Source organism: Alligator mississippiensis, chromosome 4, assembly GCF_030867095.1.
Source record: "Alligator mississippiensis isolate rAllMis1 chromosome 4, rAllMis1, whole genome shotgun sequence".
NCBI classification, from domain to species: Eukaryota; Metazoa; Chordata; order Crocodylia; family Alligatoridae; genus Alligator; species Alligator mississippiensis.
The window spans coordinates 88,737,623-88,764,255 of record NC_081827.1 but is presented as its reverse complement, the minus strand read 5'-3'; the positions used below and the strand labels follow the sequence as shown (position 1 = coordinate 88,764,255).

Sequence of the window (26,633 nt, the reverse complement as noted above, 5' to 3'; positions counted from 1 at the left end):
CGGGACTTCCGCCGTGTCCCCGCCCCGCTTGGGGGTAGTGGCGGAAGTGGGGCGGAAGTGCTCCCGAGCGCTGGGCCAGGACGGGCGGTCATGGCCGTGTACGTGCGGGTGCTGCGGAACGCGTTGCGGCAGCTCGGCGGGCACGGCGGTCTCCGCGGCGCCATATGGAAGGTGTTAAGGTACCGGCGGGCCGGAGACGCTCAGGGCGTGGGGAAACCGGGCCGGGGCTGGGGACGGGCCGTGCTGGGACCTTGCACTGTGACCTTGTGTCCGCCCGCGGCTGGGCTGGGCTGGGCGGCGGCAGCGCGGTCTGGAGGGGCTGGTGCTGCGGCCGCAGGGGCGGGGCGGGGCGGTGTCTCCGTGGCGGAGCAACCCGCCGGGATTCGTCTCCCTTGTCGGGGCAGGCGCGTCCCCTGAACGGCCGCCCTTGCTTGCCCTTGGGGTCAGAAGCCGAGAGAGCTCGGGCTGGGGGGCCTCGTCCGGCCTCGGCTCGGAGCAGTACCGGCCCCCCGGCATTGGCTGTGTGGAGCCGGGTCTTAGACGTCTCCAAGGATGGAGAGTCCACAGCCTCTCTGGATGACTCGTTTCTTTGCTGCACTCCCCCCTCCCTCCCTCCCCCCCCGAGTTTTTCCGAATAACCAACCTAAAATTTCCCCTGCTGCAACCTGAGACCATTGTTCCTTGTCCTGTCATCTGTCACTGCTGAGAACAGTCTCGCCCCATCCTCTTTGGAGCTGCCCTTCAGGTAGCTGAAGGCTGCTGTCAGATCCACCTTAGTCTTCTCTTCTGCAAACTGGATAAACTCAGTTCCCTCGGCCTCTCAGAAATCTTGTGCCCCAACCCCCGCATCATTTGTGTTGCCCTCTGTTGGACTCTCTCCAATCTGTCCACATCCTTTCCATAGTGGGTAGGATTACCATATGTCCAGGTTTCTCCAGACATGCCCTCTTTTTTGGCCCCCTGTGCTGCCTCTGGGCAGGTTTTTAAAATAACAGCAAATGTCTGAGTTTGTTGCTCATCTGTTCTCCCGGGTTGGCTGCTTGGGAGTGGGGGCTGGCAGCAGCGGGCAAGGTGATTGGCTGTCAGGGGTCATGTGCAAACCCACTGGGCCCTGGCAAGCCAGGTAAAGAGACAGTGTATGTGAGTGGGTGTGTAAGCGAACTGGCGCGCACACATCATGGGAGCTGCTTGGATAACAGGGCTGAGGGGACAGGGGGCTGTGGGTCGGGTGTGAGGGGCACTATAGAGCTGGGGGGCAGGGGACTGTGGGTTGGGAGAGTGGGGCTGGCAGGGCTGGAGGGGCAAGGGCTTACGAGTTGAGGGGTAGAGGCAGGGCAAGAGCGTATCACTGCCCCCCCACAATCATATGCCCCTTCCTCTGTCTTCCCCCCCCATCCTCTTTTTTGATGCTGGAAATATAGTAACCCAAGTAGTGGGGGACCCCAAACTGGGCACAGTACTCCAGATGTGGCCTCACCAGTGCTGAATAGAGGGGCAGATCAAGGCCCTCATAGTGAGGGAGGGAGTAGGGCAGGGGCAGGAATTCCCCATAGCCCCCTCTGGCAGTGCTGTTGCCACCTGCCCCACCCCTGCCCTGAACACAGTCCTGGCCCAGCCCCCTGCCAGGAAGAGGCCGGCACAGCCCCTGGCCCCAAGCCTGCTGTGGGCAGCCTGCCCTTGCTCTGCACACACATCTGAGGGGCATGTGCCCCCCATGCCACCTCCCCTGGGGGTACGTGCAGGAGCTGCCCCCCTCCCTGTTCTCCTGCACCCTCCAGATGAGCTGCCACAGCTCCGTCCTGTGCCCCGCCCCACTTGGGCAGCACCTGCCCCAGCCCCACTCCTTCAGCATGGGGGCCTTGATCTACCCCTACTATGCCCTTCCCCCCCCCCCCCCCCCCCCCCCCCCGATTTATTACCTGGATGCTGCTCTCCAGGCCGTTGGGCTGCATTCCTGGCCACATGTATGCTGTGGCTGCATGCATACATGCAGCATTTATCGATGACATTATTAGCTACACTAGGCAAAAAAAGCCACTATATCGGTGCACCGCTAATTACTGTTGCAGGTATAACAACTTGGTGTCAGTGTAACAAGCTGCTTTGTGGGGATTCTATTCATGCCTTCATGAAATGCAAGGTGGGAGTGAGAGGAGGTACTGGAGGAGAAGTGCGGTGCTTCAGTTGCTGCCCACCTCATTGGGCCTATTAGGGCAGATGGCTGGTAGCTGGTCTTGTACAGCGTTGGGCTGATTTGGAGACAGTGCTGTGAAGAAGAAAATAGGCTATTTGACCTCTACTGAGCTAGACCAGTGGTGCTAGCCTTTTTGCCCAGAGGGCTGGATGGGCAGTGCCCTGGCCAGATCCAGCTGATGGTCCTGATCCATCACGGGACAGTTGCAGCAGGGCCCCATCTTGGTGCATAGAAGGGGATGAGGCAGCTTGGCTCAACCCTGGCCCCTGTGGGGGGTGGCAGAGGTAGCCTGGCTCTATTCACCTGCGAGAGTGAGGGTAGGATGCATTACCCAACCCCAATTTGCTGCATGGGGCTTGGGGTTTGGAAACTTGGCAATGGGAGTGGGAGGCTATATGTACTGCCACCGTTTCCCCACCACAAATTTCCCCATCTATGGGGAGTCCCATGGTCTGGATACCTCTGGCTCCATGGGCTGCATTTGGCTCATGGGCCCAAGGTTGAGCACCTCTGAACTAGACTGATGCTTCCACATTTCCACATTTCAAATGCTTCCACATTTCTGTTTTGACCCTTCTGCTAAACATAGCTTCCGGTGCTGGAGAGGAGCTAACCCAATTACTGCCTACTACAAAGGCTCCAGGAACAAGTGGACTGGGCCTTCAGCTGTGTGATGTGAGGTACTCAGAAGAGAGTAGTTACTGTTGGTGATTTCTCTATCTGATTCTTGAAGAGGTCTGTAGTAAAAGAACTGTTGTAGGTCTTCAACCCCAAAGACTATATCCTGTGAATGCTGGAATATAAATTTTGGCAGTTGTAGCATACCTCCTGAACACTCAAGAGTGTTGCTGTGTAACAGAGTTGCTGAATTTCAGTAATCTGTCACAACCCAGTGATTTTGGTGCCTCCGCACGGTGGAATTTTCCCGCCACATGAGAGCCTCTTGCAAAGTAAAAGGTTTTCTGTTGCTGCAGAAAACCCCCGGTGCAAGAGAGTTCCCGCCATTCGAATGTAAATTTGTGTCCCGCTATTGGCCAGCTCTAAATTATGCACACGTGGCGGCTAGTAATTGGCTTGCTAGCCGTTTAAAATTTCGTGCGACTTCTGCCCAAGTCGGAGAACTTCGAGCACGCTGCAGAGTGCCTCTGGAGAGATCTGACTCGTGGCTGAGCTGATCGATAGACTGATCACCTATCGATTCTTCTCCCCGTCACCGAGCGCAATCTCAGACGTATCCTTTTCCCTGCCGGCCCGATTTGTAGACGGACGTGCTGGCCTGAGCCCTGCCAGCTGGAACAACTAACATAGTTGTTCAGACAACCGGACCGTTTTTGTCACAACCGTAGGTGACGTAAGTAAAGTTTTACAACCATAAAGCTTTCTCGGCCTCTCTATTCACCAGCCTGCCCCGACGAACGAGTAATTATTGAGTCACCTCGAGTTGGCTTTGGCCGTCCGAGACATAATCCTGCAGACTTCTATAGAGGAAGTCTAAGCCATTAAGAGCTAGGGTCAAAAGGATGGATCTGTGTATTCTGGCTGTGTTTCCCCATGCCTGGTTGAGTGTCTTGTTGAGAAGCTCACAGGGTCAGGTAGGCAGAGAGAGCAATTGCTCATGATTATTCTGGGCAGGGTTACCTCTTTCTTCTTGGCAGAAGAGGAGATAGGTAGGTCTAAGAGCACAAAGGTTTAAAATTGTTCAAGAGATTGCTTTCTGCACCCTAAAAATATCAATAAAATGTGTTCTTTGTGCTGATACAGTCTATAGTTGTATTACTGTATTAAATCAATGAAATGTAGTCTTGAGTTCTCTAGGAAAACTTTATTGTAGGAGTCTAATACTATCTAAACAAGGAAAAAAGTGACCTTTTGGCAATATACATTCTCCATATGCTCATCGGAAGGAATTTTGACCAAATCCTCATATTAAATATTTCCTTGGGATATCAATTTATTCCAATCCTGCAAGACCATAGAACATGACCTTGAAACCATTCTGTTCCTTATAGCACTGTCTGAGGAGAAACCCTACAAGTGATGTTTTCACATTTCCTTTCCCTCTGCATAGGTCTGCAGTGGCTACCATCTCTAATCAGACAGTGCTTGTTATTTGAAGTTGGAAGGCCTAGAATTAAATTTTGAATTCAGACCAGTAGTCCTCCCAGTTTTCATAGCATCAAGAACTATTCCAGCTTCAGTCCAGTCATTAGGACCATTGATGGTCTCAGGACTAGTAATATCTTTTTTTTTTAAGATTTGTTGGATGGCCAGATCACTGTTGTTGTATACTAGCTATTCCTTTGTTTTTAGCCAATGTGTTTTCTTTCTTTTGTCAGGGAGTCTTCATACCTTAGTTCCCATGGTAAGGAAAAGGATATGTATTTTTCTAACCCATTTTGGATATCTAGATTTTAAAAAGACCCTGCTTCTCACACTGGAGGCACCCTGTCCCAGAAATCCCATTGTAAAGAATCTGTAGAGCTTCCTATGAAGATCAGGAATGTTTAGTAGTACTTTCTTGAAAATTCTTCTTTTCTTTGCGTAGTAAGGGCCACAAATTGTCAGCGCTGCAGACAAAGAGATTATTCAGGATGGGGGGTGTAAATTGACACCCAGAGATGAGTTTTTATTGTTAAGTGACATTTACTACTCCCTGTAGTTGGAGAAATAGTTGCATGGGGTTTTGTTTTTCCCCTCAAAGTGTATTTAACACAACCTGTAGTTTAGGACAGTAGATTTGGCTTTATCTCGGCTGCCGTGGATGTTATTTCAACTGAAATTTCAGCAGGGTGAACATTCTCTTGCTGACAGTGACTGACAGGGCTGATTCTGCCTCCCAAGTGCAAATAGACTGAAATAGTCATTGTAATAGATCTGTGGACTTGAACAAAATAAACTAGAAAAATTTTGGTAATTGCAGATACCTTTTCCTACTTTGTGCATCTGCGAACAAAATGATTTAGAGAGTCTTTCAGCCTAAGGCTGGAGCTTCCAGTAGTTACATAATATTGAACTCAAGTAGAAGTTGGTACAGGTAAGCTGCTACTCAAGTAGAAGTTGGTAAGGTAACTTTTGTGTATGAAGTTAAGATGGTATGCAATTGTCTCATTAAACTTGTGCAGTGATGTTCTTGTGAACACAGATGGCTTACTTGGAAGAGAAATAGGAAAAATGTAATTGTCATTACCGAGTCCAAACAGCCCTTTCCAGGTTGTTTCTGCAGTGCAAACTGTATGATGAAAAATCCATTTTAGTTTAAAATCCTTTCTGATATTCTTCTTAGTACCTACCCTTATTTATCTGGTCCAAATATTGGATGCTAAATTGAGGGAGTAAATATAGATAAACGTAGGAAATACAAGCCAAATGCCCGTCATGAATGACGGATTTCAAATGAGTGTTTACATGACCGGCCCCGAAGGGTGGCCCTACCCTTGCCCGTTCTGTTGCCCCTCACTGCCAAGCCACAGCCCCCCCAAGCCCTGCTGCTGCTCCTCACTTATAACCCAGTGACCCCAGCCCTGCCAATGCCCCTCACTCACCAAACTGGAGTACCTTGCCGCCTCAGGGCCCTGCTGGTGCCCCTCACTCCTGGCCCACAGCCCCTTGGTGCTGCCAGCACCCCTTGTACTCCCAACCCACAGTCCCCTGCCCCCACCCCGGTGTCCCACACTCCCAACCCACAGCCCCCTGCACCCCCAGTCCTGATGGAGGGGCCCCAGCTGTCCCCATCCTGACCAGGCTGGCATGCGGTGGCTCCGATTTATGCAGAGCAGGTCCAGGCCCAGCACAGATGAGGAAAGAGGAGGGGAGGCTGCTGCATCACACCAGGCAGCCTGGCCACAGCCCCCTCCCCCCACCCTCCCTACCATCTCCTGGTTGCTTAGCCCCTGTGCTTCCAGCCAGCCATGGAGTTCCCCGCTGCCCTCCAAGGCCCCCTCTCCCCTGGCCCCTTTCCCCACTGGAGAGCAAGCAAATCCCCCCTGCAGCCTCTGCTCCCCTTGCCCTGACCAAGTGTCTGTGTTTCTTCTTTGCTTGGAGGGTGGGAGCAGGAGAAGGGCGATTGCAGGCAGCAGGGAGCACCACATGGGTCTGCACGCCTCTGCAGCTGTAGGCAGGTCCGTGTGTGCTTTCTGCTGCTTGCAGTCGCCCTGCCCCTGCTTCCACCAGCAGAGCAAAGGGAAATCCTGGACGACCCACCTGGACGGAGATCAGAAGGCTTAAAAAGAGCGAGGATACATCCGGAGAAACCCAGACGTATGGTAACCCTGTCTCAACGGTGACGCATGCACAACTTGATCAAAAGCATTATGGACAGACAGACAGACAAAGCCCTTTATTATATTAGAATATATTTTTTTAAATATTTTTAAAATAATATAATGAAATGCTGCCTCTTCTGTAAACAAACATTTTGAGTTGTGTTAGATTATTTCTGAAAATTAGGGTACAAGAGTATTTTGGATTGAGGCAATTTTAATTAGCAATTAAAGGAGTGAAACTGCTTCACTAGATGTTCTGCATGTTTGATATTCTGGATGGCAGTTCATTAGTGGAGTGTGCTTTACAGTCTATAAACATGAAAGCTTACATTTGCAGCTTTATCTAGCAGTATACAAAGGCAGCAGGGAATTAAATGTTCAGTTTCAGGTGAGTGTTACGTAACTGCATCTAGGGAAACACCAAGAATGCATACATGTGTTTACACATGGAATTCGGGTCTGGTGTTGGTTATGCTCAGCCATCTGTTCTACTCAAAATTCTTCTTTGAATATTGTCAGTGACAGTTCCGGTTCATTGGTAATGAATATGTAGGTAGATGCTACTTTGACCATCTTTAGAATCATAGAAAATGAGGGTTGAAAGGGACTTCAGGAGGCCATCTAGTCCAACCCCCTGCTCAGAGCAGGACCAGCCCCAACTAAATCATCCCAGCCAAAGCTTTGTCTACATGGGTCTTAAAAACCTCCAAAGATGGAGATTCCACCATCTTTCTGGTAACCTGTTCCAGTGTTTTACTATCCTCCTAATGAGAAGTTTTTATTACAGAATGTACTACTTTTATACTGAGCATTTAAGTTTATATTTCAGTAGCCTACCTGGTGATTAAAAAAAACACATTTTCCATAAATAAAAGATGGCTACAACTTCCTTAAAGGACAGTCAGGTTCTAAGAAATTGCACTTCTTCCTGAATTTTTTTTTCTCGTTAAACATCTTAGTGGGAAAAACCCACTAATAGAATACTTTGAGAGTAAACGGTCTCAGGTAGCCCTGTTCTTCACACACAGTTCCTTCAAACATGCTAACTTCAATGTCAGCCTTACAACAGAAAGCAGAAACAGGGAATATGATGATTACTGCATTCAACTTTTACAAGAAACTTTTTTTTGGCCTTGAAGGAATCCTGTTTTAATGCACAATTTTTACAAATAAAATGTAAGACTGTACCTTACTTTTATCCCCTCAGTGGGATTATTTCCCATGTTTTCAAGACCTTTCCCAAAATGAACTGTGGAATTTGGCCAGTAGTTTGCCCGTTTAAGTGGGATACTCAAGTCTGCAAGATACTTCAGTGTATAATGGCCTGGTTTTTAAAATGTCAGTTTCAGTTTTTACTGACATTAAAACAGTACTTTCTTGAGAGAGATAAGGAGACAAGGTTCTTTGGGTGAATCTGATATCTGTTATTAGACCAACTTAAATAGTTGGAAAAACTTTTCTTAGCAAGCTTTTGAGTTTAAAAACCCTTTTTCAGGCTGAGGAAGCATCTGCAGTTGGTGTGTATGCCCTTAGACCAGCATGGCTACAACCTACACCCTTGAGAGAGAGAATGCATTCTGAAAATGTCAGTTGAAATTTCTTTTAGTTGAAATTGTCTTGGGAATTTGCAGGGTCAGTGATTTGAAGATTGGTACGCTAATCGGTGTTGACAGATATGGAAACAAATACTTTGAAGACAAAAGGTATTTTTTTGGTAAGTATACTATGCTAAGAATTAACTAAACTGACTGCCCCCCTGCTCCCCCCTCCCCTTTCCCCCTTTTTAATAGGTTAGTTCTCTATCTATACAATGCCTCGCAGGGTCCTTGGAGATTCATGGAGCTCTCTTGAACTCTGGGAACCTGATTGTATTCCCATGCATACAGCCGCCTTAGGCTGTCTGGGCCCCCCAAAATCTAAATATTCATTTTTTTAGGACTAAATGCATGCTTGGGTTTCTGGGAATTCAGTGGCTCTTTAAGGCTTGCTGAGGGGGCTGTGGCTTACTGGCCTCGGAAGGAATGCCCTTTTTGGCCTGTGCGCCAACCACAAGGTAAGCCGCTCCCTCTCCCTGAGTACCACCCCAGACTCCTTCCCTAGCCTGATTCATTGCTCTGCTTGATTGTCCATGCCCTGTCTGCTGTTGTTCTCCCTGCTTCTTGCTGGATCTGCCATGTGCCAAACAAAGCAGCTGTATGTGCTGTGGGTTGGCCACCCCTGCTCCCTATTGCTAAACTCCAAAAGATTAAATTCAGTATTAATGGAAAATATTAGCCTTTACATGCAGAAGACCTTGCAAAATAAAGGTTGATTTATATTTATCCCAAAATGCATGTCTGTCATGGTAAACATTCCATTTGTTAGCCAAAGTACTTCCTAATACACTTTCTGTTTACTACAGTTTTTATCTTTTACTGTGGGAGTAGTTATTTTTACCTAATACAGTGTTGCTCCTTTATCAAATTCAAGGTCGACACAGATGGGTTGAGTATACTACTGAAATGAATGGCAAAAATACATACTGGGATTTGGATGCAAGCATGGTGCCACCGGAATGGTAAACAAATTAATATATTTATAAATTGTGTAACCTATGGATTCTTCAATAAAAAGTCTTTGTTATAAAGCATATGGAATTAAACATGGCCTCAAGGCGGCATTCTTTTATAGCCCCAGCTTTCCTAGATAGTGAAAGGAATCTGGTCTGAAGGATGTTCTCCCTTTTTATTCAGAAAATGTCTTAATATGTTGGTTTAGGAGCACAGAGACAACACGGATGAGAGAGTTTCTCAGGAACTATTTCTGTTGAGTAAGGATGTCTTTTGATACATGCAGCCACATTCTGAGTCTCATGCTTTCCAAACCATAGAACCTCAAAAATAAAAGGTTGTGGTATCCACATGAGTTTGCAGCATTGAGAGAGCTGACCATCCAGGGCTCTGACAGTGCAGGAAGTAGTCCCCTGTGCTCCAATGAAAGTGGTACAGGTTGTAGGATCAGGGCCCAACTCCCAAATCCAAATGTCTCCTGCTACAAATAGTATCTGAAAGTCCGAGTGGGCAGAAATGACGCTCTAACCACAAAAAGGACCTAATTGGGATTGAAAGACAACTTACAGTTTTAATCTTTCACACCTCAAATTTTCAACCACTTTTATCCTGTTGACAAATGTATAGGCAGTAGGGGTGCACTGATAAAGATTTTTTTGGCCAATACCGATGGCTGATTATTAACCAGCTATACCGGCCAATACTGATCCAATAGCTGATATACAGCCTGGCAGCTTGGACAGCAGCGTCTGGCTGGTAAATGTGTGGGAGGGAAGGGGTGTAGGGGGGGGAGGGGTGTGCAGGGGGCAGAGCAAGGCCCCCACAGTGAGAGGAGTGGGGCTGGGGCAGGGGCAGGTACTGCCCAGCAGTGCAGAGCGAAGCTGCAGGCAGCTCATCTGGTGGGGAGGGGGGGCATCTCCCAGCCACTGTGTGCACCCCTGGAGGAAGCATGGGGGGCATGTGCCTCAGATTTTCACATGGGGTGAGAGCAGGCTGCCCACTGTGGGCTCAGGGCCAGGGGCCGTGCCAGCCTCTACTTGGCAGAGGGGCTGGACCTGGGCTGCACTCAGGACGAGCAGTGCTGGGAGTGGGGGCTACCGGGTAATTCTTGCCTCAGCCCCACTTCCTCCCTCGCCGTGGAGCCTCGATCTGCCGCCACCCCCCCCCACCCCCACCTCCCCCCCGGCAGCTGCGCACATGCACATAGCATTTATCAGTGACATTACTGGCTACGCCAGCCAAAAATGCTGATTGCCAATAATGACAATTTTCCTTTTATCTGTACCAATACAATATGAACCAATATATCGGTGCACCTCTAATAGGCAGTGATCTGACTTTGAAAAGCTGCTTTTGTTCATGCATAGTAAAAACTCTCTCTTTTACGTTTTAGTTGGGTGATTGAATTTTCTGTATCTATCTAGTAGTGTACCTTAAAACCTCTGAGAATAGTGGAAAATACTGTGCACCTAAACTCAATAGGTAGTTGCTATATTTGTATTTAAAACTCTGGGGAGTTAAATAGAAGAATTTCCACTGTAATATGAAGTTTGCACGTTTGAACTCCAAAAGTCAGGGAATGCAAATATTAAGGTTTGAATAACACTATTTATTCAGCCATACTGTGTGGGGATGAAATATTTTACTAAGTGTATAGAGAAAGGCACATTGTGCACTTCTGAGTTGACATTTCTATTGGAATCTTACCTTCTAAATTCAAATCAGCAGTTCAGATTTGTACCAGAACATTGCATTAATATTAGGCTTTAAAGTTAATTAAAACTGTCAAACCACCAGTAGATCAGGACTGAGCATTCGTATATAATCAGCAGGACTTCTGGTCCACCAGGGGGGAAGTGCAATATTTGTGCAACATTGAAGGCATGTTCCAGTAAATGGAAGTATTCTTTTTCTGTTTCTATTTCAATGGTTAGTTTTGAAAAATGGTCAAAGATCTTGAAGCCAGTGCATAATTAATGTGGCATTAGCTCATTACTGCCCACAGAATTTGGGGAATTTTTTTACTTTAGTTTTTTATAAGTAAAACTCTACAGGCTATCTAATGTCTCATGTTTGATAATATCCAGTACTGTGTATATTACAGCATGGGGGAATATGGATTGTCTCATTTGGCTACATGGGTGGCCAGCTGGAGACCTTTATTTTCCAGCCACCTACTTCCTCCTAAAAAGGGTTTTGCATCTGTCTCCTGGCTGGTAATGCTCTGTACCATGTGGCATCTTTTCACCACTCCTCATTGGCTGTTTACAGATGTAAAAAAATCCCCCCCCCCCCCCCAATTGTACTTTAAACTCCGCATGCCCCTGTGCCAAGTCCAGCGCATGCCCAGAAGAAGCATCATGTTAGTTGGGCCCGGCTCACACAATGTATGTATAAATCAGGTGCTTTAGCTGAGCTTTTTGGCACTTTATCTAGCTGATTGAATCAGCTTTGGATAAAAGTGCCAAAAAGCCCTGCTGAAATGCCCAATCTATACAGATGCTGTGGAGCTGGGTCAAACTAATGAGCTGCTGCTTCTGGTAAAGCGTGAATTATTTTGGTGTGTCCGTCCCCTCCGTCGTCATTGTCGTCGTCGTCTCCCCCCCCGGTCTGTTAGCACCCATTGATTAAATGCCTTCCCTTGCTGATCTCACTAAATGTAGCATTCTGATGCACATGAAACTGGTAGTTTGTCCATGTAGACTACAATGCAGCCCAAGGCTTTATCTCACTTCTTTGCTACAAGGAAGCAATATTCCCCCTTGGGCATTTACTTTTTGGAGAATTGTATTTAGGCCAAATTTGAGCATCTTGGCAATCCTGAAGTCTATACCAGCATTGGACTAAGCAAGCCAGCATTTTACTGCCTAGTCTGAACCTGGCCTTCATGAAGACTTTTATATTTGTGTTTGTTACTTTTATAGATTACATGGAACACCTATTCAAGATAGGTGAAAGCTGAGCTAAGTTAACTTGCTTATCAAGGAACCAGATAATGCTCCTGCATCCTATTGTGATAGAGATGAAAGCAGGACAAAGGATTGGGGGGGAATAAGACACTGAGTTTTCTGGAACTGTTGTAAGATTAAGTTTACCACTAAGCAGTACTGTCTCATTTGTAGCACAGGAAAATGGATATCTTCACAGGCAGAAAATAATAAAAACTAAATCTTTTTAAATAAAATAATCTAGCATGCAGCTTTTTCCTTCTGTCTAGCAATTGCCTTTCTCCCATATCTTTTCCCCTGTACAGGTATCATTAATTTTAGTCTAATCTGTTTAGACTAATCTGTTTCTTCTCAAGTACTCAGTTTCTCAATCTATTTAATTCATTGTATTCCCTGCCTGAGAAGGGGCATCTTTATATCTGTCTTTGTTTTTTGTGGGGGGGTTCCCCTTACCACATCAGTACCATTTATTCAGTGCTGAAATAAATAACTTGAAGCTGAAATTACATACACACTTAAGGCTACAGAGAACCAATTTTTGTAGTGCAGCCTAAAATTAAACCTGGCTTGAAGAGCAACTCTGATGTCTTCATGAGTTCCTACCAGGTGTAACATTATATAATAACAAGAACTGAACGTGTTCTCCCTGGGGAATGCTGTTAAACAAACTGAGAACTAATATATTCTGGCAGCTGTTTCTAATGGTACCTTTTTGTTTATGCCTGTGATAGCTGCACTGAAAGTCCTTATCACAGAGAACTTGCAGTAGTAAAGCTGATATAAAATTATAGCTTGCATTAATTCCATCTTGAAATAAAAATCTTTGATTTGATACACAATGGTGTAAGTGGCAGGCCATGAGAAAATGAATTTGGTTTTGTCTCTCTCCCCCTTGGTATATGTCTCAAAACCTACTGCACAAATAATTAGAGGCAGTTGTCAGTCTTTGCTCAAAAACACCTGTGACTGTATAACAGAAGAATTGCAGATCAAGATTAAAGCTTTGTAGCAGAGCTGTGTAGGGACACTTGTGGAGTACTCATTCATACCAAGCCAGTGCCCTTTGTTGCTCTTTTTCATCAGCTCTGATTTTGCTCATTCTTGCTTTTGAACAAGCTTTCATTATTATTTGATACATTTTGACAAGCTTAACTGGATGAAATGGAGCCATGTAGGTTTCTGGATAAAAGTAGTATGGGAAATGCTTTTCACACTCTTCCACGATCAGATTTTTTTCATTTAATTGCATACAGTTGTGGATGCTCCCTTATTCACCATCCTGATCTGTACATGTAATAGTTTTTGGAGTAAGGAAAACATCTCGCTTAGTTTTAGGCTTTCCTAGTTCTAGGCTTTCCCCGTTTCTTCAGCCCAGGTCAGTGTTTTTCTCTATTACGTTCCACTCAATTTTCTTTTTCATTAGCTGTGATTGCATCTGCTGTAGACAAGTGTATATTAAAGAAGTAGTGCACAGCTACATGATGCAGTGTTCAAAATACCAGCAGAGCAGTTTCAAGAATTCTTGTGGTATCTTTAGAATTTAGACAGTGTAGTAGGGAAACTTTTTTTCTGAATTCTGCCATTATCAGCATATTTGCATGCCTTGCTTTTCAGGTATTTAATATGTTGTGTGTGTGTGTGTATTCCATTTGCATTTCTGTTATATGAAAAAAAAAATTACTTTTCTGCTCGTGCACTTCAATGTGCACAAACTATGACTTTCTAAATCTGGGATTCTTATCCTAAAAAGAATGATCACTTTGCTAATACCTGACCATATAGCTGTTAACAGGTACAGTGATCATTGCAAATGTGCCAGCAAAATAAGATATTGGGAACTAATTAAATAGATTAAATATGTTTTAGAAATGGTTAGCTTAAACAAAAATAGGTTTGCCTTTATACTGCATGAATATGACTCTCTTAAATGCGACATATCAAATATAAATCTGCTCTGTTGTATGAGAACCGTCTAACTTAAATATCATGCATATCTTATGTGTGCCTGAACATCACTTAATATATCTGGTTTATTAAAAATTGCCTCTCTAAATGTTAGTTGACTTTGATTTCTTCACTGAATTATGGATTTTCCATAAAGCTTATCTGTTTTTCAACTACTGAAAGAGTGCTTCCTTTTTGATCAGAGATTGTTCACATCAATTTTCTCCTCTCTTCTCCTACCAGATTGGGGAAGAACACCCCTCTATTGAGTTGCTCAGTGGATTTCAGTTTATTTTTTGGCATTGAAGAACTACAGGATGTTGACCTTTGCAGGTGATCTGAATATTGGAAGTGGCAGGATGAGCTAAAAACGGTATCTTTCCAAATAGTAACTCCCTATTATTAGTGGAAGGACTGTGAAAAGACGTATTACAGCCTCAAAGAGCTAGTTGTCATCTTGGCAGTTTTGTTCTCCAGCTGGTGGAGAATAATCTCTGTCGGATGTCTGAGGAAGAAAACAAATACTAGTTCAGACAAAAAAAATTAAAAGGTGTCTTGAATTTATAGTTTTGGGATAGATTAAACATTGTTTGAAATTTTTAACTTCTAATATCTCTTGGATTGACTATTTTGGAGAATTGAGACTGAAACAAATTATGGCTTCTTATGCACTTTTAAGTAATGCTTGTTATAGGAACATTTAAAAGAAGGCTTGGTCAGTGCCTGTATTTTAAACCACCATCTTCTTAGAATCATGGTACACTCCCAAGATGGTTACCTTTCTTTGAGATCATATATCTACTACTTTTTTTCTCCAATTGTTACAGCTCTACTACTCTTAGAAATGTGAGATCTGAGACTAGTGAGGCTGCCTGCTGTTTCCTATTATGTATGTAATACAATTATCGTATAGCTTCCAGATACTCTACTGGTGTCCATCTGTTTCAAGATAACCTTTTTCTGGAAGCCTTTTGGATTTTTGTGTACTATTTTTTTCAAAGCAAATTACTAGTTGTATCCTTACAATCCTTGGGAGAGAAATCCTAATTTTTGATGATAGCTCTGTAGATTAGAGTTGCACTTTTAGGGTTATGTGGTATGTTTGTGTCATGAGAGAGACTAGCCCTCCTGATACTGTAGGGTTCTTTGTTTGTGCGTCTTCTGATCGACGCATCTAATTTAATTTCAAATGCTGTAAAAGATGGAAGACCTTTTATTCTCTCTCACTGTTTCCATAATCTAATACTCATCCTAATGAGTACTAATCCTCATGCTAATTTTCAACATGTTAACAATTAAATATTAGTGTGGTTTTATATCTGAGGTTGTGAACTCATTGGTAAGATGCTCTTTGTCAACATAGAGACCAGAGGTACTCAAACTCTGGCTCATGGTCCTCTGCACGGGTCCAGAAATTTGGCAGCAAGTGAGTGATGGCCATTAATACAGCCACACATCCTCCTACCAAATCCCCACACCCCACTCTGTGCGCAGCTCACTGAAACCAAGCTACGTCCCCTTTCCCCATGGGGCTGGGCTAGGGGTGGGCAAAATGCAGCCCAGGGGCTGGATGCGGCCCACCAGGCCATTCTATCTGGCCTGCAGGGCCCCTAAAAAATTTAGAAAATTAATATTAATCTGCCCTGGGCTGCCTGTCATGCAGCCCTTGATGGTTTGCCGAAACTCGGTAAGAGGCCCTCTGCCCAAAATAATTGCCCGCCCCTGGGCTGGGCCATGCTCCCTTCCCTCCCCGCAGGGCTGGGTTGGGCCAGGCTAGTCCCCTGTCCCATCCCACTGGGCTGGATTGGGGCCTGGCCATGCTGACTTCCCTTCCCAGGGGACTATGCCCCATTCCCTCTTCATGGGGCTGGGTTGGGACCTGGTTATGCCCCCTTCCCTGTTCACTGACTGAGTCTAGCTCCTTTCCTCTGCAGGGCTATGCTAGGGCTAGCCTGCCCTCTGAACTCCCTCTGTGTGGGCAGATGGTGTTTGCCGTGCCTGCCTGGGCACCGTATGTAGAACACTGGCTGGATTCAGCCTGTGGATGGACACAGCCCTGCCACTCTGGCCTGCTAAGCAAAAAAAAAAAATAAAAATTTGGGCACCATTGGTTTAGACTAATGAGAGTTATGTTACAAGGTAGAACTCAAGTGGAGCAGTTAGAGCTATTTTTTTTTTTTTTTTTAAAGTGGAGTTCCTGTGCAATGGAAAGTTCTGTATTTTGCCATATTCATTCCTAATCAAAACATTTCATTTTGATTCAATGCTAAACTGCCATTTAATTATAATGGGGTGAAACCTCATGGTCACGTTCTTCTGCATGGGCCAGATTCACTAGGTAGAGGATATCTTCCATGTGGTGTCACATAGCTTGGTGAGAGAATGCATAATGGCATACTTAAAGATATAATCTAGCTAAGGAAGCCAGCCCACCAAAGAACAAGGGGACTGTAACGGTGGCTTTGTGCACCCTCAAGAGTCATTTTGGTGTCAGAGGCTGCTGGCATTCCATACCAGTTTGATTCAAACCCAATATTTTGGTTTAGTTCAGGCAAAAAAATAGGGGGAAAGCTATGTGAAACAAAATAATTCATTTTAATTTTCTTAATGGAAAATCAAAACATTTGAAGTAAAGTAAAATTTGGTGGTGATAAAAATTTTACAGTTCAAATTTTACAGAAACTGCCTTTTCTGTCAATCATTTTGATGGAAAATCTCTAACCAGTTCTTACCAGCTAACTAATTGCTTTGAACTGCAATTCAGCCTGATACTAATATCCATTTAATTTAGATGTATAGTGAATTCTGTCATTAGCATAGTCTTTAAAAAATTGTTCTCTAGAGCCTTGTATATCATAAGCATTTCTACTTTCATTTATGTAAGAAGGCCCAGTGTTACTCCTAATTTCTTTTCTCCTCCTCCTAAAAAAAAAATAAAAAATACTGCAATATGGTACCACCCCTAGTGTCCTCAGGGGTTCTGGTCATCCAGTGTTACACAGTATCTTTTCTGCTGCTTCATGCAGGTAAACACATATATCCAACTACAAATATATTTGGATACCAGTGTACACATACTGGGTGAAGGTGAGCTAGTGGGAGCAGTATCTCTTTTAAACTAATTTTCTAACTGATCTCTATTTTTGTGCTGTTGTTTTCTGTTTTTTGGAGGAGTGGCAGCGGGAGTAGCAAACTCTTAGTATTGTCAGGCTGGGCACAGGGCTTTTTTTTCTCTTTTTAGGCCTGCCGTAGGCTTCTAATAGTTGACATATGGCCACAGCATGCATCTGCCTGGACTTGTAAGAGAGGATACGTTTAAGTTATAGGAAATCTGAAAGTTTGATATTAAGCTTAGGGAGGCCAGGAGTTGGTGCATAGGTTCCAGCTCTCAGGAGGGTGCCAGGTGAGATCTGCACCACAGGAGCCTGCCAAGAGACCCCACATATTGAGCCAGTGCACGAATGCTTTTCAGACTCCGGAGACTTGAAGCAGATGGGAGATGAGTGGCTGCAAAACAAACTGGTGGTCATGAAGGTTTTCTTAATCTGCGTTTGTAATTCTGATTGATTTGGGTTAGTGTAGGGGGACAAAGGGCAAGGATCAGGCCACTTCATTCCTCTACTTCACCCCCTACCGCCTGCCCTTATGCCACTGCTTTCCCTGCTGTAGCAGGGGTGGAGGGTGGAATTTGACAGCCCCTTCAATAATTAAATTCTATATATGGAAAGTTATAACATTTATAAATGTTCTATGGATAGAATCTAATTATTGGGGGGTCATCTTAACTTCAGAGTTGTCTTGTATTTGGGTAAATACAGTAACCTTTTGTTGGCATGGCTTCTAGAGTGGGCTGAACCTCTGGTTCCTTTTGACTGAGAGGCTTGGCTTGGTCTTTCAGTCCTTGACCCTCCCTGCCCATTGTGGCCCTTCCCTAGGGAGTTACCTTCCAGTTCAGCTCCTGAAAAGGTAAGTCCCTCTCTGAGGGGAAAAGAATTGCACCCTGAAATGGCAAGAACTAAAGCACATAGCTTCTCTTCAACCAAAAGTATTTATTGGGCAACTGTAGTATGGCAAGCATACTCCTTGAACCAAAACAGCTCACACAGCCAGGCTCTGAACACCCCAAAATTTAGCTTAGCTGTTTTCTCTCTGCCCATCTCTCAGGGACTTCCCAGCTTCTCGGTCTGCTCTGTCAGTTGTTTAATGCATACCCCCCTGCCTTACTTCAGTCTCTTGGGTTTCACCTTCAAAGGATGTTTTACCAAGCCCACCTTGTTGAGATGGCAACAAGGCTATTCAGTTCTTTGCTGTTGTAAGTGCATGTCCTCCATTAGGCAAGGCAGCTCTGGCTGCCGTATCTCCTAATCCCTTCTTTCCTGTCCTGTTCCAGCTAGTCAGGGAAACTGAGGCATGCAACACTGTTACAACATGAATACACTTAAATCAGAAATATTACAGCAGAATCATAGGTTATCACCTATGCTACTGTTACTATCAGGCAGACACCTTGCCCACCCCATACACAGATTTAAATTCTTTTCTTGTCTCTTAAATTCTTTGATCTCATTTTTCTATCACTTAATAGTTGTGATTGGGATGATACTGATTCATTATTAATCAGGTTATGACCTGATTCAATATCCATTGAAGTTTTGGGTTCAGCGTCGTTAAATTGAAATAGCTGTTGTATACAGGTATTTTCTTTTGGACTTCCTCTCCAGCATTGACATTGCCGCAGCTTAAATTAGCATTGCACTTTTTTTTGTATGTCTCTAATCTAGCACCAAATCTTTTCTCTGGTTGTCCATGAAGATGCATACCTTATACCGCACGGTTTGGCTTCTTTTCTGATAGCTTTATAAATACTTAAACAGGGGGGGTATGGATACTCGAAACAGTTTGGAAATGAAAAAAATCAGACAGTGTAACCGGTAGGGCTATGCGAAACACCATCATTTTGTTTCGATGTCTGTTTTGCTGTTTCGAAGGGATAGTGTTTCGTTTTGTCGTTTTGTTTTGAAGCACTGTCCAGTTTCATTTTGTCAAAACTGTGTCACTATTTCAATGTGTTTTGATGTTTTGCCCATAGGCTATAATGGGAAATCATGAAAATGCTTAAAATGTTGTCATTTGTTGCATGATTCGGAAGTAAATTGCAGAGATGGTAGCCCCTTCTGAGGGCATGAAGCCTGCCAAGTTTCAAGGAGATGGGTGCAGAGGCTTCTTGTAAACTGCACCTCAAAGTCTTGAAAGCAAAACTCATGACACTGGCTGGCAGTGGCAGTTTCCTGTCATCCAGCATGCAGAGCTGGGGGCCCACACCCCCAGGATGGCTGCAGGGCTGTGGCGGATGCCTCCTGGCGGTGCGGGCCCCCAGATCTGCGCCGGATGACAGGAGGCTGCTGCCTGGGACCAGTGCTGGGCACAGCCTGTGCCCAGCACCGGGCTCCTTAGAGTTCAGCCCATCAGCGGGAGGTAGAGCACAGCCCCAGCTCTCCCCATGCTCCAAGCGGCTCCGCAGCCCCATGGAGCTCAGCCTGGTGGCGGTAGGCGAAGCACAGCCCCGGGTCTTCCCACCTCCTGCTGCCGAGCTGTGCTCCGAGCAGCTTCACAGCCCCGCAGAGTGCTGCCCAGCAGCGGGAGGCAGACAGAGCCAGGGCTGCGCTCTGATCAGCTCTGCCAACTCCACAGAGTGCAGCCTGGCAGCAGGAGGTGGGGAGAGCCAGGGCTGCACTCCCTGCCAGGCTGAGCTCCATTGGGCTGCGGAGCTGCTCAGAGCACAGCCCTGGCTCTCCCTTGCCTCCCACCACTGGGCTGCTTCAAAACTCAAAACGTTTCGAAATTTTCAAAAGATTTTGAGTGCCCTTATTTGGTTTAGAAGCTTTTTGTTTCATTTCAATTTCACTGTTTTGAACTCGAAACGTGTTGAACCAGCTTCAAAATGAAACTCTTGGCAAAATTTTGCGCAGCCCTAGTAACCAACTATAGCTACTTTTCAGTTCAGTAGCCAATCCAATTCAGCCCAACTTTACAGAATGCTGTAGGGTTTTTATTCTCTACTTGTTGAAGAACCCCAGGAAGAGGTAATGACTTGGGCTTTAGAAGGAAGCGCAGGTATCCTATATTTTCACATTTCCCCTCTTTGCTCTTGATTTATACCTTCATCATTCACATGTAAGATGAATCTGGTGTATTTATTTGATCCTAGAGAATTCCTGCATACCATAAATAGTTCCTCATAATGCTGAAGAAAGAACCAGAAACTTATAACGGCAAGGAATTGTGCTATTTTGCTGTAAGGCTGTTGTTGCAGAAAACTTAAAAAATCTAAACCAAGGGAGAAGAAAGATCAAATTAAAGAATGAGAGAAAAAATGGGAAGAGTGCCACCTGTTCATGAACAGCATGATAAACTAGCATCTTTTTGTGATTGAAATTGACCCTTGTGAAGTCTTTAGCTGCCATGGTTACTACCCTGCTACTGTATAATGGCATATCAGCTTGCTGCACTGCAGCAAAAGGGAAAGGAAAATGGAAATGAAAGTAGATTAAAGGGTGAGTGCAGTTAGAAGTTATCAATTAATACAGAAATGACAGTGATGTGAGTTTCTTTTCCCTGGAAAATCTCTGGAAGAGTAAACAGGGTTGATCTCTTCCTTTCCTTTTTAGAGTGGTAAAAATAAAAGCTCTGATTTGCCCTTCATTATAGTAATTGAATGTTATGAATTTATTGAAAATGATTGGCTATAATAATCACCTAGATACATGTCAGTATTAATTTTTAGTTTTAACTCTCTTTGAAGAAAATGAAGGTATTGGCTCAAATGCATATCTTATGTGAACCCATGCAGATGCTGGCTGAGCAAGTACTATAGTTACATTACAGCATTTGTAGTCTTTAATTCCTGTTTGACCACTTGTCAAACTTGACACCAGTTTCATGTGTCTTCAGTTTAAACTATCTCTGGGTTTAAATATTTGTGTGTGTTCATTTAAGGTTTTAATTAAGTCCTACCTGGTCTCAGGAAAAAAAAATTCTTTTAAGCTCCTCAACTTATTTCTTTCATCTAATTCATGCAAGCAAAGTCTAGTGACTTAGCACATTGAATGGTAGACAGGCTAGCTGCTTCCCTGTTTATATGCCTCAAGGAACTGTCTTAGCCCCTTCAGACTTTGTTTGACTTCCTTTACTCTCCTATTACAAATTAACACTGATTTAATATGACCAGTCACTTCTGGACCCTCCATAGTATAAAACCAGCCTGAAAGATTTTTGTGCTAAAATTCCTGCCATGGGAGATGCTAAATAAGTCATCTTATCCATTCTAATACTTAAAGAACTTATGGGAATAGAATATACCAGGGGTTTGCATTTCCAAAGTCTATTTGAAAGAAACTTCTGGGGACTTCTTCCCAAAATAAATAGTTTTATGTTCACTTTACACAATTTAGCTTAAGAAATACTGTTACAGGAAGTGAAAGCCTTGAGACAGCAAAGTTAACCATCCAAAACTAAGAGCTTTTGAAAGGAGTTGCATTATAATACTCACTGGGCCTTTTAAAAGAAAGCAGCTGTAATTAGGTATAATACTTTTAACAGCTAAATAAATACATAATGAATAAGGTGAAATGCAAGTGAGCTTTCAAAACCATTTTCTAGAAATACCTGTTGGTTTCAGTACCAGTAATTGATCTGTGTTTGTATCTTAATAAGAGCTAGTGATTTACTTTCTGCTTCCCAATAGGAAGTGCATTTTGATGTGGAATTTAAAACTTGCATGCACAAATATGAACATGGTCTCATGTGGAGCTTGCAGTGTTTCAGAATATCCTGACAGCCAATATAGTAGTAGTTAAATTAGTGCTTTAAAATGACTTTTAATGACTTACTCCTAAGAAAGCTGTAATATAATATAGCATAAGGTAATGTTTGCAGCTTTTTTAACTTTCTGCAGATTGAAAAGAACATAAGCCTGTCATTAAGCCTGTCACTAAGTCAGACCATAGGCCCATCTTGTCCAATATCCTGTCGTACACTGGGAGAATGGAGATGCTGAAAGGGAGAGAGTGCACAGGGTACGACCAGAGTTTTTTCCACTGTTCGTCTCTCACTTGCACCCTCTAGCATTTAAGGACTCAATTATATATTCACATATTTCAGGTTGTCCATGAGATGTACATACTTGTATAGCTACCAGTCAGTTTTGCCATAATACCAGAGGCGGAACTACCTGCTGTTGTTATTGCCAAGTGCTGGGGGGTGGTTAAATAACCTGGCAACTAGAGATGCACCAATACATCAGCCCCGTATTGAATCAGCACTGATATAGGGAAAATGGAAAGTATCGGAGATCAGCTTTTTTTGCTTGATGTGGCCAGTAATGTGGCTGATAAATGCCCCATGCATGTGCACAGCCACAGCATGCATGGGGCCAGGAGTGCAGCCCAGCAGCGTGGAGAGCAACATCTGGCTGGTAAGTCTGGTGAGGGAGGGAGTGAGGCTGGGATGAGGACAAGATGGAGCCTTGAGTGGCTCATCTGGGGGCTTCTGCTGCTTCACGCACCCTAGAAGGGCACGAGGGGCATGTACCCCCAGATCTGCTCGTGGAGCGGGTTGCCATTGCGGGCTGGGGTCAGGGGCTGCGCCAGGCTCTTCCCAGCAAGGGCTGGGCCAGGCTGTACTGCGCTGTACTTGGGGCATGCAGCAGCAGCACTGGAAGGGGGGGCTGGGGGGGCTATGGCAAATTTTTGGCATGACAGCAGTCACCCCCTGTAGCCCTGCTCCCAGTGCCACTGCCACCTGCCCTAAGCACAGGGCAGCCTGGCCCAGCTTTTCTGCCAGGAAGAGCCTGGCGCAGCCCTGGCCCCAACCTTCAATGGCATCCCTCCCCATGCAGATCCAGGGGCACAAACCCCTCGTGTCCTGGAATGCATACAGGGTGGGAGCTGCCCCACCCCGCACCCCTTGGATTAGATGCTTGCGGCTCCGTCCTGCACGCCGCCCCACCTCAACTGGGCAGCGCCTGCCCCAGCCCCTCTCCTTCCCTCACTGCGGGGGCCTCGATCTGTGGCCCCCCCCCCCCCCCCATGCCCTTTCCATCACACCAGACTTACCAGGCCCATGCTGGTCGCCATGCTGCCCAGCTGCATATTGGAATCAGATCGGTATCAGCCAATACAGCTCTTTAAAAATCGACCACAGTAGTGGCTCAAAAAATCTGTCAGTGTACCTCCACTGGTAACTTCTAGAGTGCCAATGGCTTTGCTTAGGAGAGTACCTTAGACTTCATGTTGGGATAGATTGGGCTCTTTAACCCTGGTTGCCAGCCAGTCTAGGAGTGGAGCCCCAATAGACAAACAACTGGATGATCTCCTTTGCTTTGGCGGCTCCTGTGGCCAAGTTGGTTCCAAATGTACTGGCACCTGCCTTGTCATTTGGATTAAACCACCAAGTCTGAGAGGGGGATTCTGGTGTGTGGGGGCAGCATAGTGTCTCCATATACACCGCCCAGGCTTTTGTGCCCTGGAGAGATCACTCCAGCTTGCAAGCAAGAATTACATTCAGCGAGCTGATGTCTCTCTCGGCATAATTCTATCGTCTTGTGAGACAGACAGGTGCCTACTGCTTCCTGTATAGATAGAGCTATTAGACATTATACAATTCTTCCATGACATTGTAAGTGTGATACACGATCAATTTAAAGAGAGCAAAGTTATTTATTATGGTCAGGGATCTAGGTTTTTAATTTCCCACAGGAAAGTGGAGAAAAACACAGATTTTTCCCCTTTACCAAAGGAAAACGCAGACTTCTCATTTTAATGGAGAAGCCCATGGATTTTGTAGTTTTGCAAAGAGCTCGCTGCAGGCTGGCAGAGCTCCAGCCTGCAATGGGCTGGCAGGGATCGAGAGGAGGGTGGTCAGGCAGGGGGCACCATGTACATATATATGCACATGGCTGCTAGGCAGCCTGGAGAGCAGCTCTCATAGGTAATTTGGAGCGGGGGGGATCGAGGCCTCCATTGGGAGGGGGGGAGTGGGGCTAGGGTTGCTGCCCAGCTTGGGGCCTGGGGCTGCAATGAATGGCTGCAGAGCCCCAGTTTGGAGTGGGACTGGGCCATGGGCAGCTCAGCCAGGGAGTGGGGAGGTAGGGCTTGGGCTGCCTGTTGAGGGCTTGGGCTCACACTCTGCTGCCCTTTCCCAGGGCCTCCTCAGCCCATGCAGCCCAGCGCCACAGGACATAGTGGGGCTATGCGGGGAAGCTCATTGCTGCTGCGAGCTTCATTCTACTGTGGTGATGCATCCCCCATGCATGCAGTGGCATGGGATTGTGCTCACTGCTTTCACACAGGCAGGGGATGCATTGCGAGGGCAGCACAGAGTTTGCAGTGGCAACAAGCTTCTCCACAGCCCTGCTGTGCTCTGCAGCACCAAGTCGCACCCACTGGGCTATGGAGGCCCCAGGGGAGAGCAGTACGGCAGGAGACCAAGCCCACAGTGGGTAGCCCACCCCATGCACAGGTCTGGGGGGCATGGGTAAAGTGTGCCAGGAGCAATATCCCTTTAAAAATTAAATATATTCTCCTTCCAGTTTTGTAGTCATTACAATGGTATTTAGATAACATTAATATAATTTCTGTGGTATATTTATTAGAAATTTGAAATAATTCCAAAGCCATTTTCAGTCAAATTCTAGACCATATTTATTCCTATATCAACTTTTTCTCATTTGGACTGTTTAGTTAAATGAGCATAACACTGATTTTTTTAGATGGGTCTAACTGATTTTGCTAATATGAGATTTTAATAGCTTGGGTTAAACATATAACCTATGTTTTTAAAAATAATTGTCTAACAGGAATGCGACTAAAAAGACACGTTGTGCTGTCTCAGAAACAGGCTTCAAAGCTAAAAAGCTCAGCAGGAAGAGGATTGTATTTATATAATTATCCATTTTTCATTTTCTAAATATGTCATCCTGTTTGTGTTGCTAAGTGAAGGAAAATTGCCGTATTACGTCTTGGTTGCACTATTGTTACTTAGGGATTTTGTTTTTAGGTCAAGCTGATTGGCCAAAACCTCATTAATTCCACCCCAGTAAAGGTGCATTTAGCTAGAGTGACTGGTAACTTCGTTTTCACTTCCTATTATTGTACATAAAATACATATTTTATGTAGTGGTAGCAGGTATGAAAATGTTCAGCAGTAAAGGTGGCTTTGACTGCTGGAATAGAATGGTAGAATGAAATGGGACAGCAGAGAACAAACTAAATTTGTGTTGAAAGGTTACTTTGGGAGATGCTTTGCTTGTTAATATTAATGTAATTTGCACAGAGGAGACTTAGTATAATTTAGTTTTATGGGCTAATGATAAACATTGTAATCACTTCTTAAATGCCTAATAATGATTTGTGTTAATAATTTGTAATGCGGTCTGCAAGAATTTGTGTAAGGTTTTTATGTTTTAACTTAAATCATTATCTGTTATCTCAAAGCTACTTATTAGCATACTTTAAAAATAAATCCAAGTAACAGTAAGGAAGGTATTATAAATGTCAGGGTAAACATTGCATTGCATGCAAATTACTGGTCTCAGCCTTTTGGTATTGAGCTCTGTAAAAGCTGCCAGTAGTAATCAACTTTTGTTCTTGTTGTTTGTATGTCTGCCTAGAAGTTAGGGCTACATTTTTCAGTTCCATATAAATAGGCAACAAAAATGCCCAGAAGAACTTAATTTAAATATAAAATGAGATGACTGATAAATATTGACAAATGGCTTAGGGACATGCAAAGAAACACTGAAATTGTACTAAATAGTGGTGTAAATCACATTCACAGCACCCTCTCTGTCTAACCATTGCATGTTCTGTAGGCATTGCAACTAGGTGGCTTTTAAGGAAAATTACACGATAGTGAAGCATTTTTTGTAACATTATTTGAGCCAAATTTTTAATTTTTTTGCTTCTATTTAAAATGAAACTAAGGAAAATTGTCAGAAAACTCATTTGTAAATGAATTAAAACAAAATATTCAGAGTGTTTTTTAGAAAATATAGAGACTGTGGCCTTGCAAGGAATACTTAGTAATTCTAAAGCCATGGTTTTACAGTGAATAAAATCAGTTTAATCTAATCCAGAGATAATATGAAAGTGGACCATTAAACTGTTTAAAATATTTTGTAAATAGCACTTTGGAGAGCACGGAGATTCAGAATGTGCTATATTTTCTGTTGTTCAGTAATGAGCTACTTTCTCATTGAGTTAATTGTACTTGATTACCAACCTTGTCCAAATAGCATGTACTGTTGCTTTTTATTTCTTTTGGATGTTAAGATGCATTAAAATGTTTAAACTTTGGCTCCAAAAATAAATTCCAGGTATCACATTGATTCAGAGAAGAGTCTTAGATGTTCACGAGGAGGATTTGTTATGACAGATCATACCTTTTTAATAACCAGTACACTATTTTCTCTGAAGGCATCGCTGGCTTCACTCCATGACTGATGACCCTCCAACAACTCATCCACCAGTTGCTCGTAAATTCATCTGGGAAAACCATAAATTTAATCTGAGTGGTACTTCTGGGCAATATGTCCCCTATTCTACAACTCGTAAGAAGATACAGGAGTGGATCCCACCTGCAACAGCTAGCAAATAAATGCAAAGGTCTGATTTACCTAGAATTAGACCCTTAATGTAAATTGTATATTAATTGAATTAAAATAAAATGGAAAAACCTC

The 26,633-nt window shown here is 44.4% G+C and overlaps 1 protein-coding gene across 1 annotated transcript; it reads left to right on the top strand.

Moving 5' to 3' along the window:
* Positions 1-48: 48 nt before the first annotated feature.
* NDUFA12 (NADH:ubiquinone oxidoreductase subunit A12) lies at positions 49-26,633 on the top strand. Its single transcript, XM_006274114.4, has 4 exons — positions 49-179; positions 8,088-8,170; positions 8,926-9,013; positions 26,371-26,633. Exons 1-4 carry the CDS (start codon positions 91-93, stop codon positions 26,549-26,551), a joined length of 441 nt encoding a protein of 146 aa, XP_006274176.1. The 5' UTR covers positions 49-90; the 3' UTR covers positions 26,552-26,633.

Coding starts and splice junctions, on each gene's coding strand:
- NDUFA12 (XM_006274114.4), top strand. CDS start 91: ATGGCCGTGTACGTGCGGGTGCTGCGGAACGCGTTGCGGCAGCTCGGC. Junction 8,171..8,925: donor AGACAAAAGGTATTTTTTTG/GTAAGTATACTA, acceptor ATCAAATTCAAG/GTCGACACAGATGGGTTGAG. Junction 9,014..26,370: donor AGCATGGTGCCACCGGAATG/GTAAACAAATTA, acceptor TTTTCTCTGAAG/GCATCGCTGGCTTCACTCCA.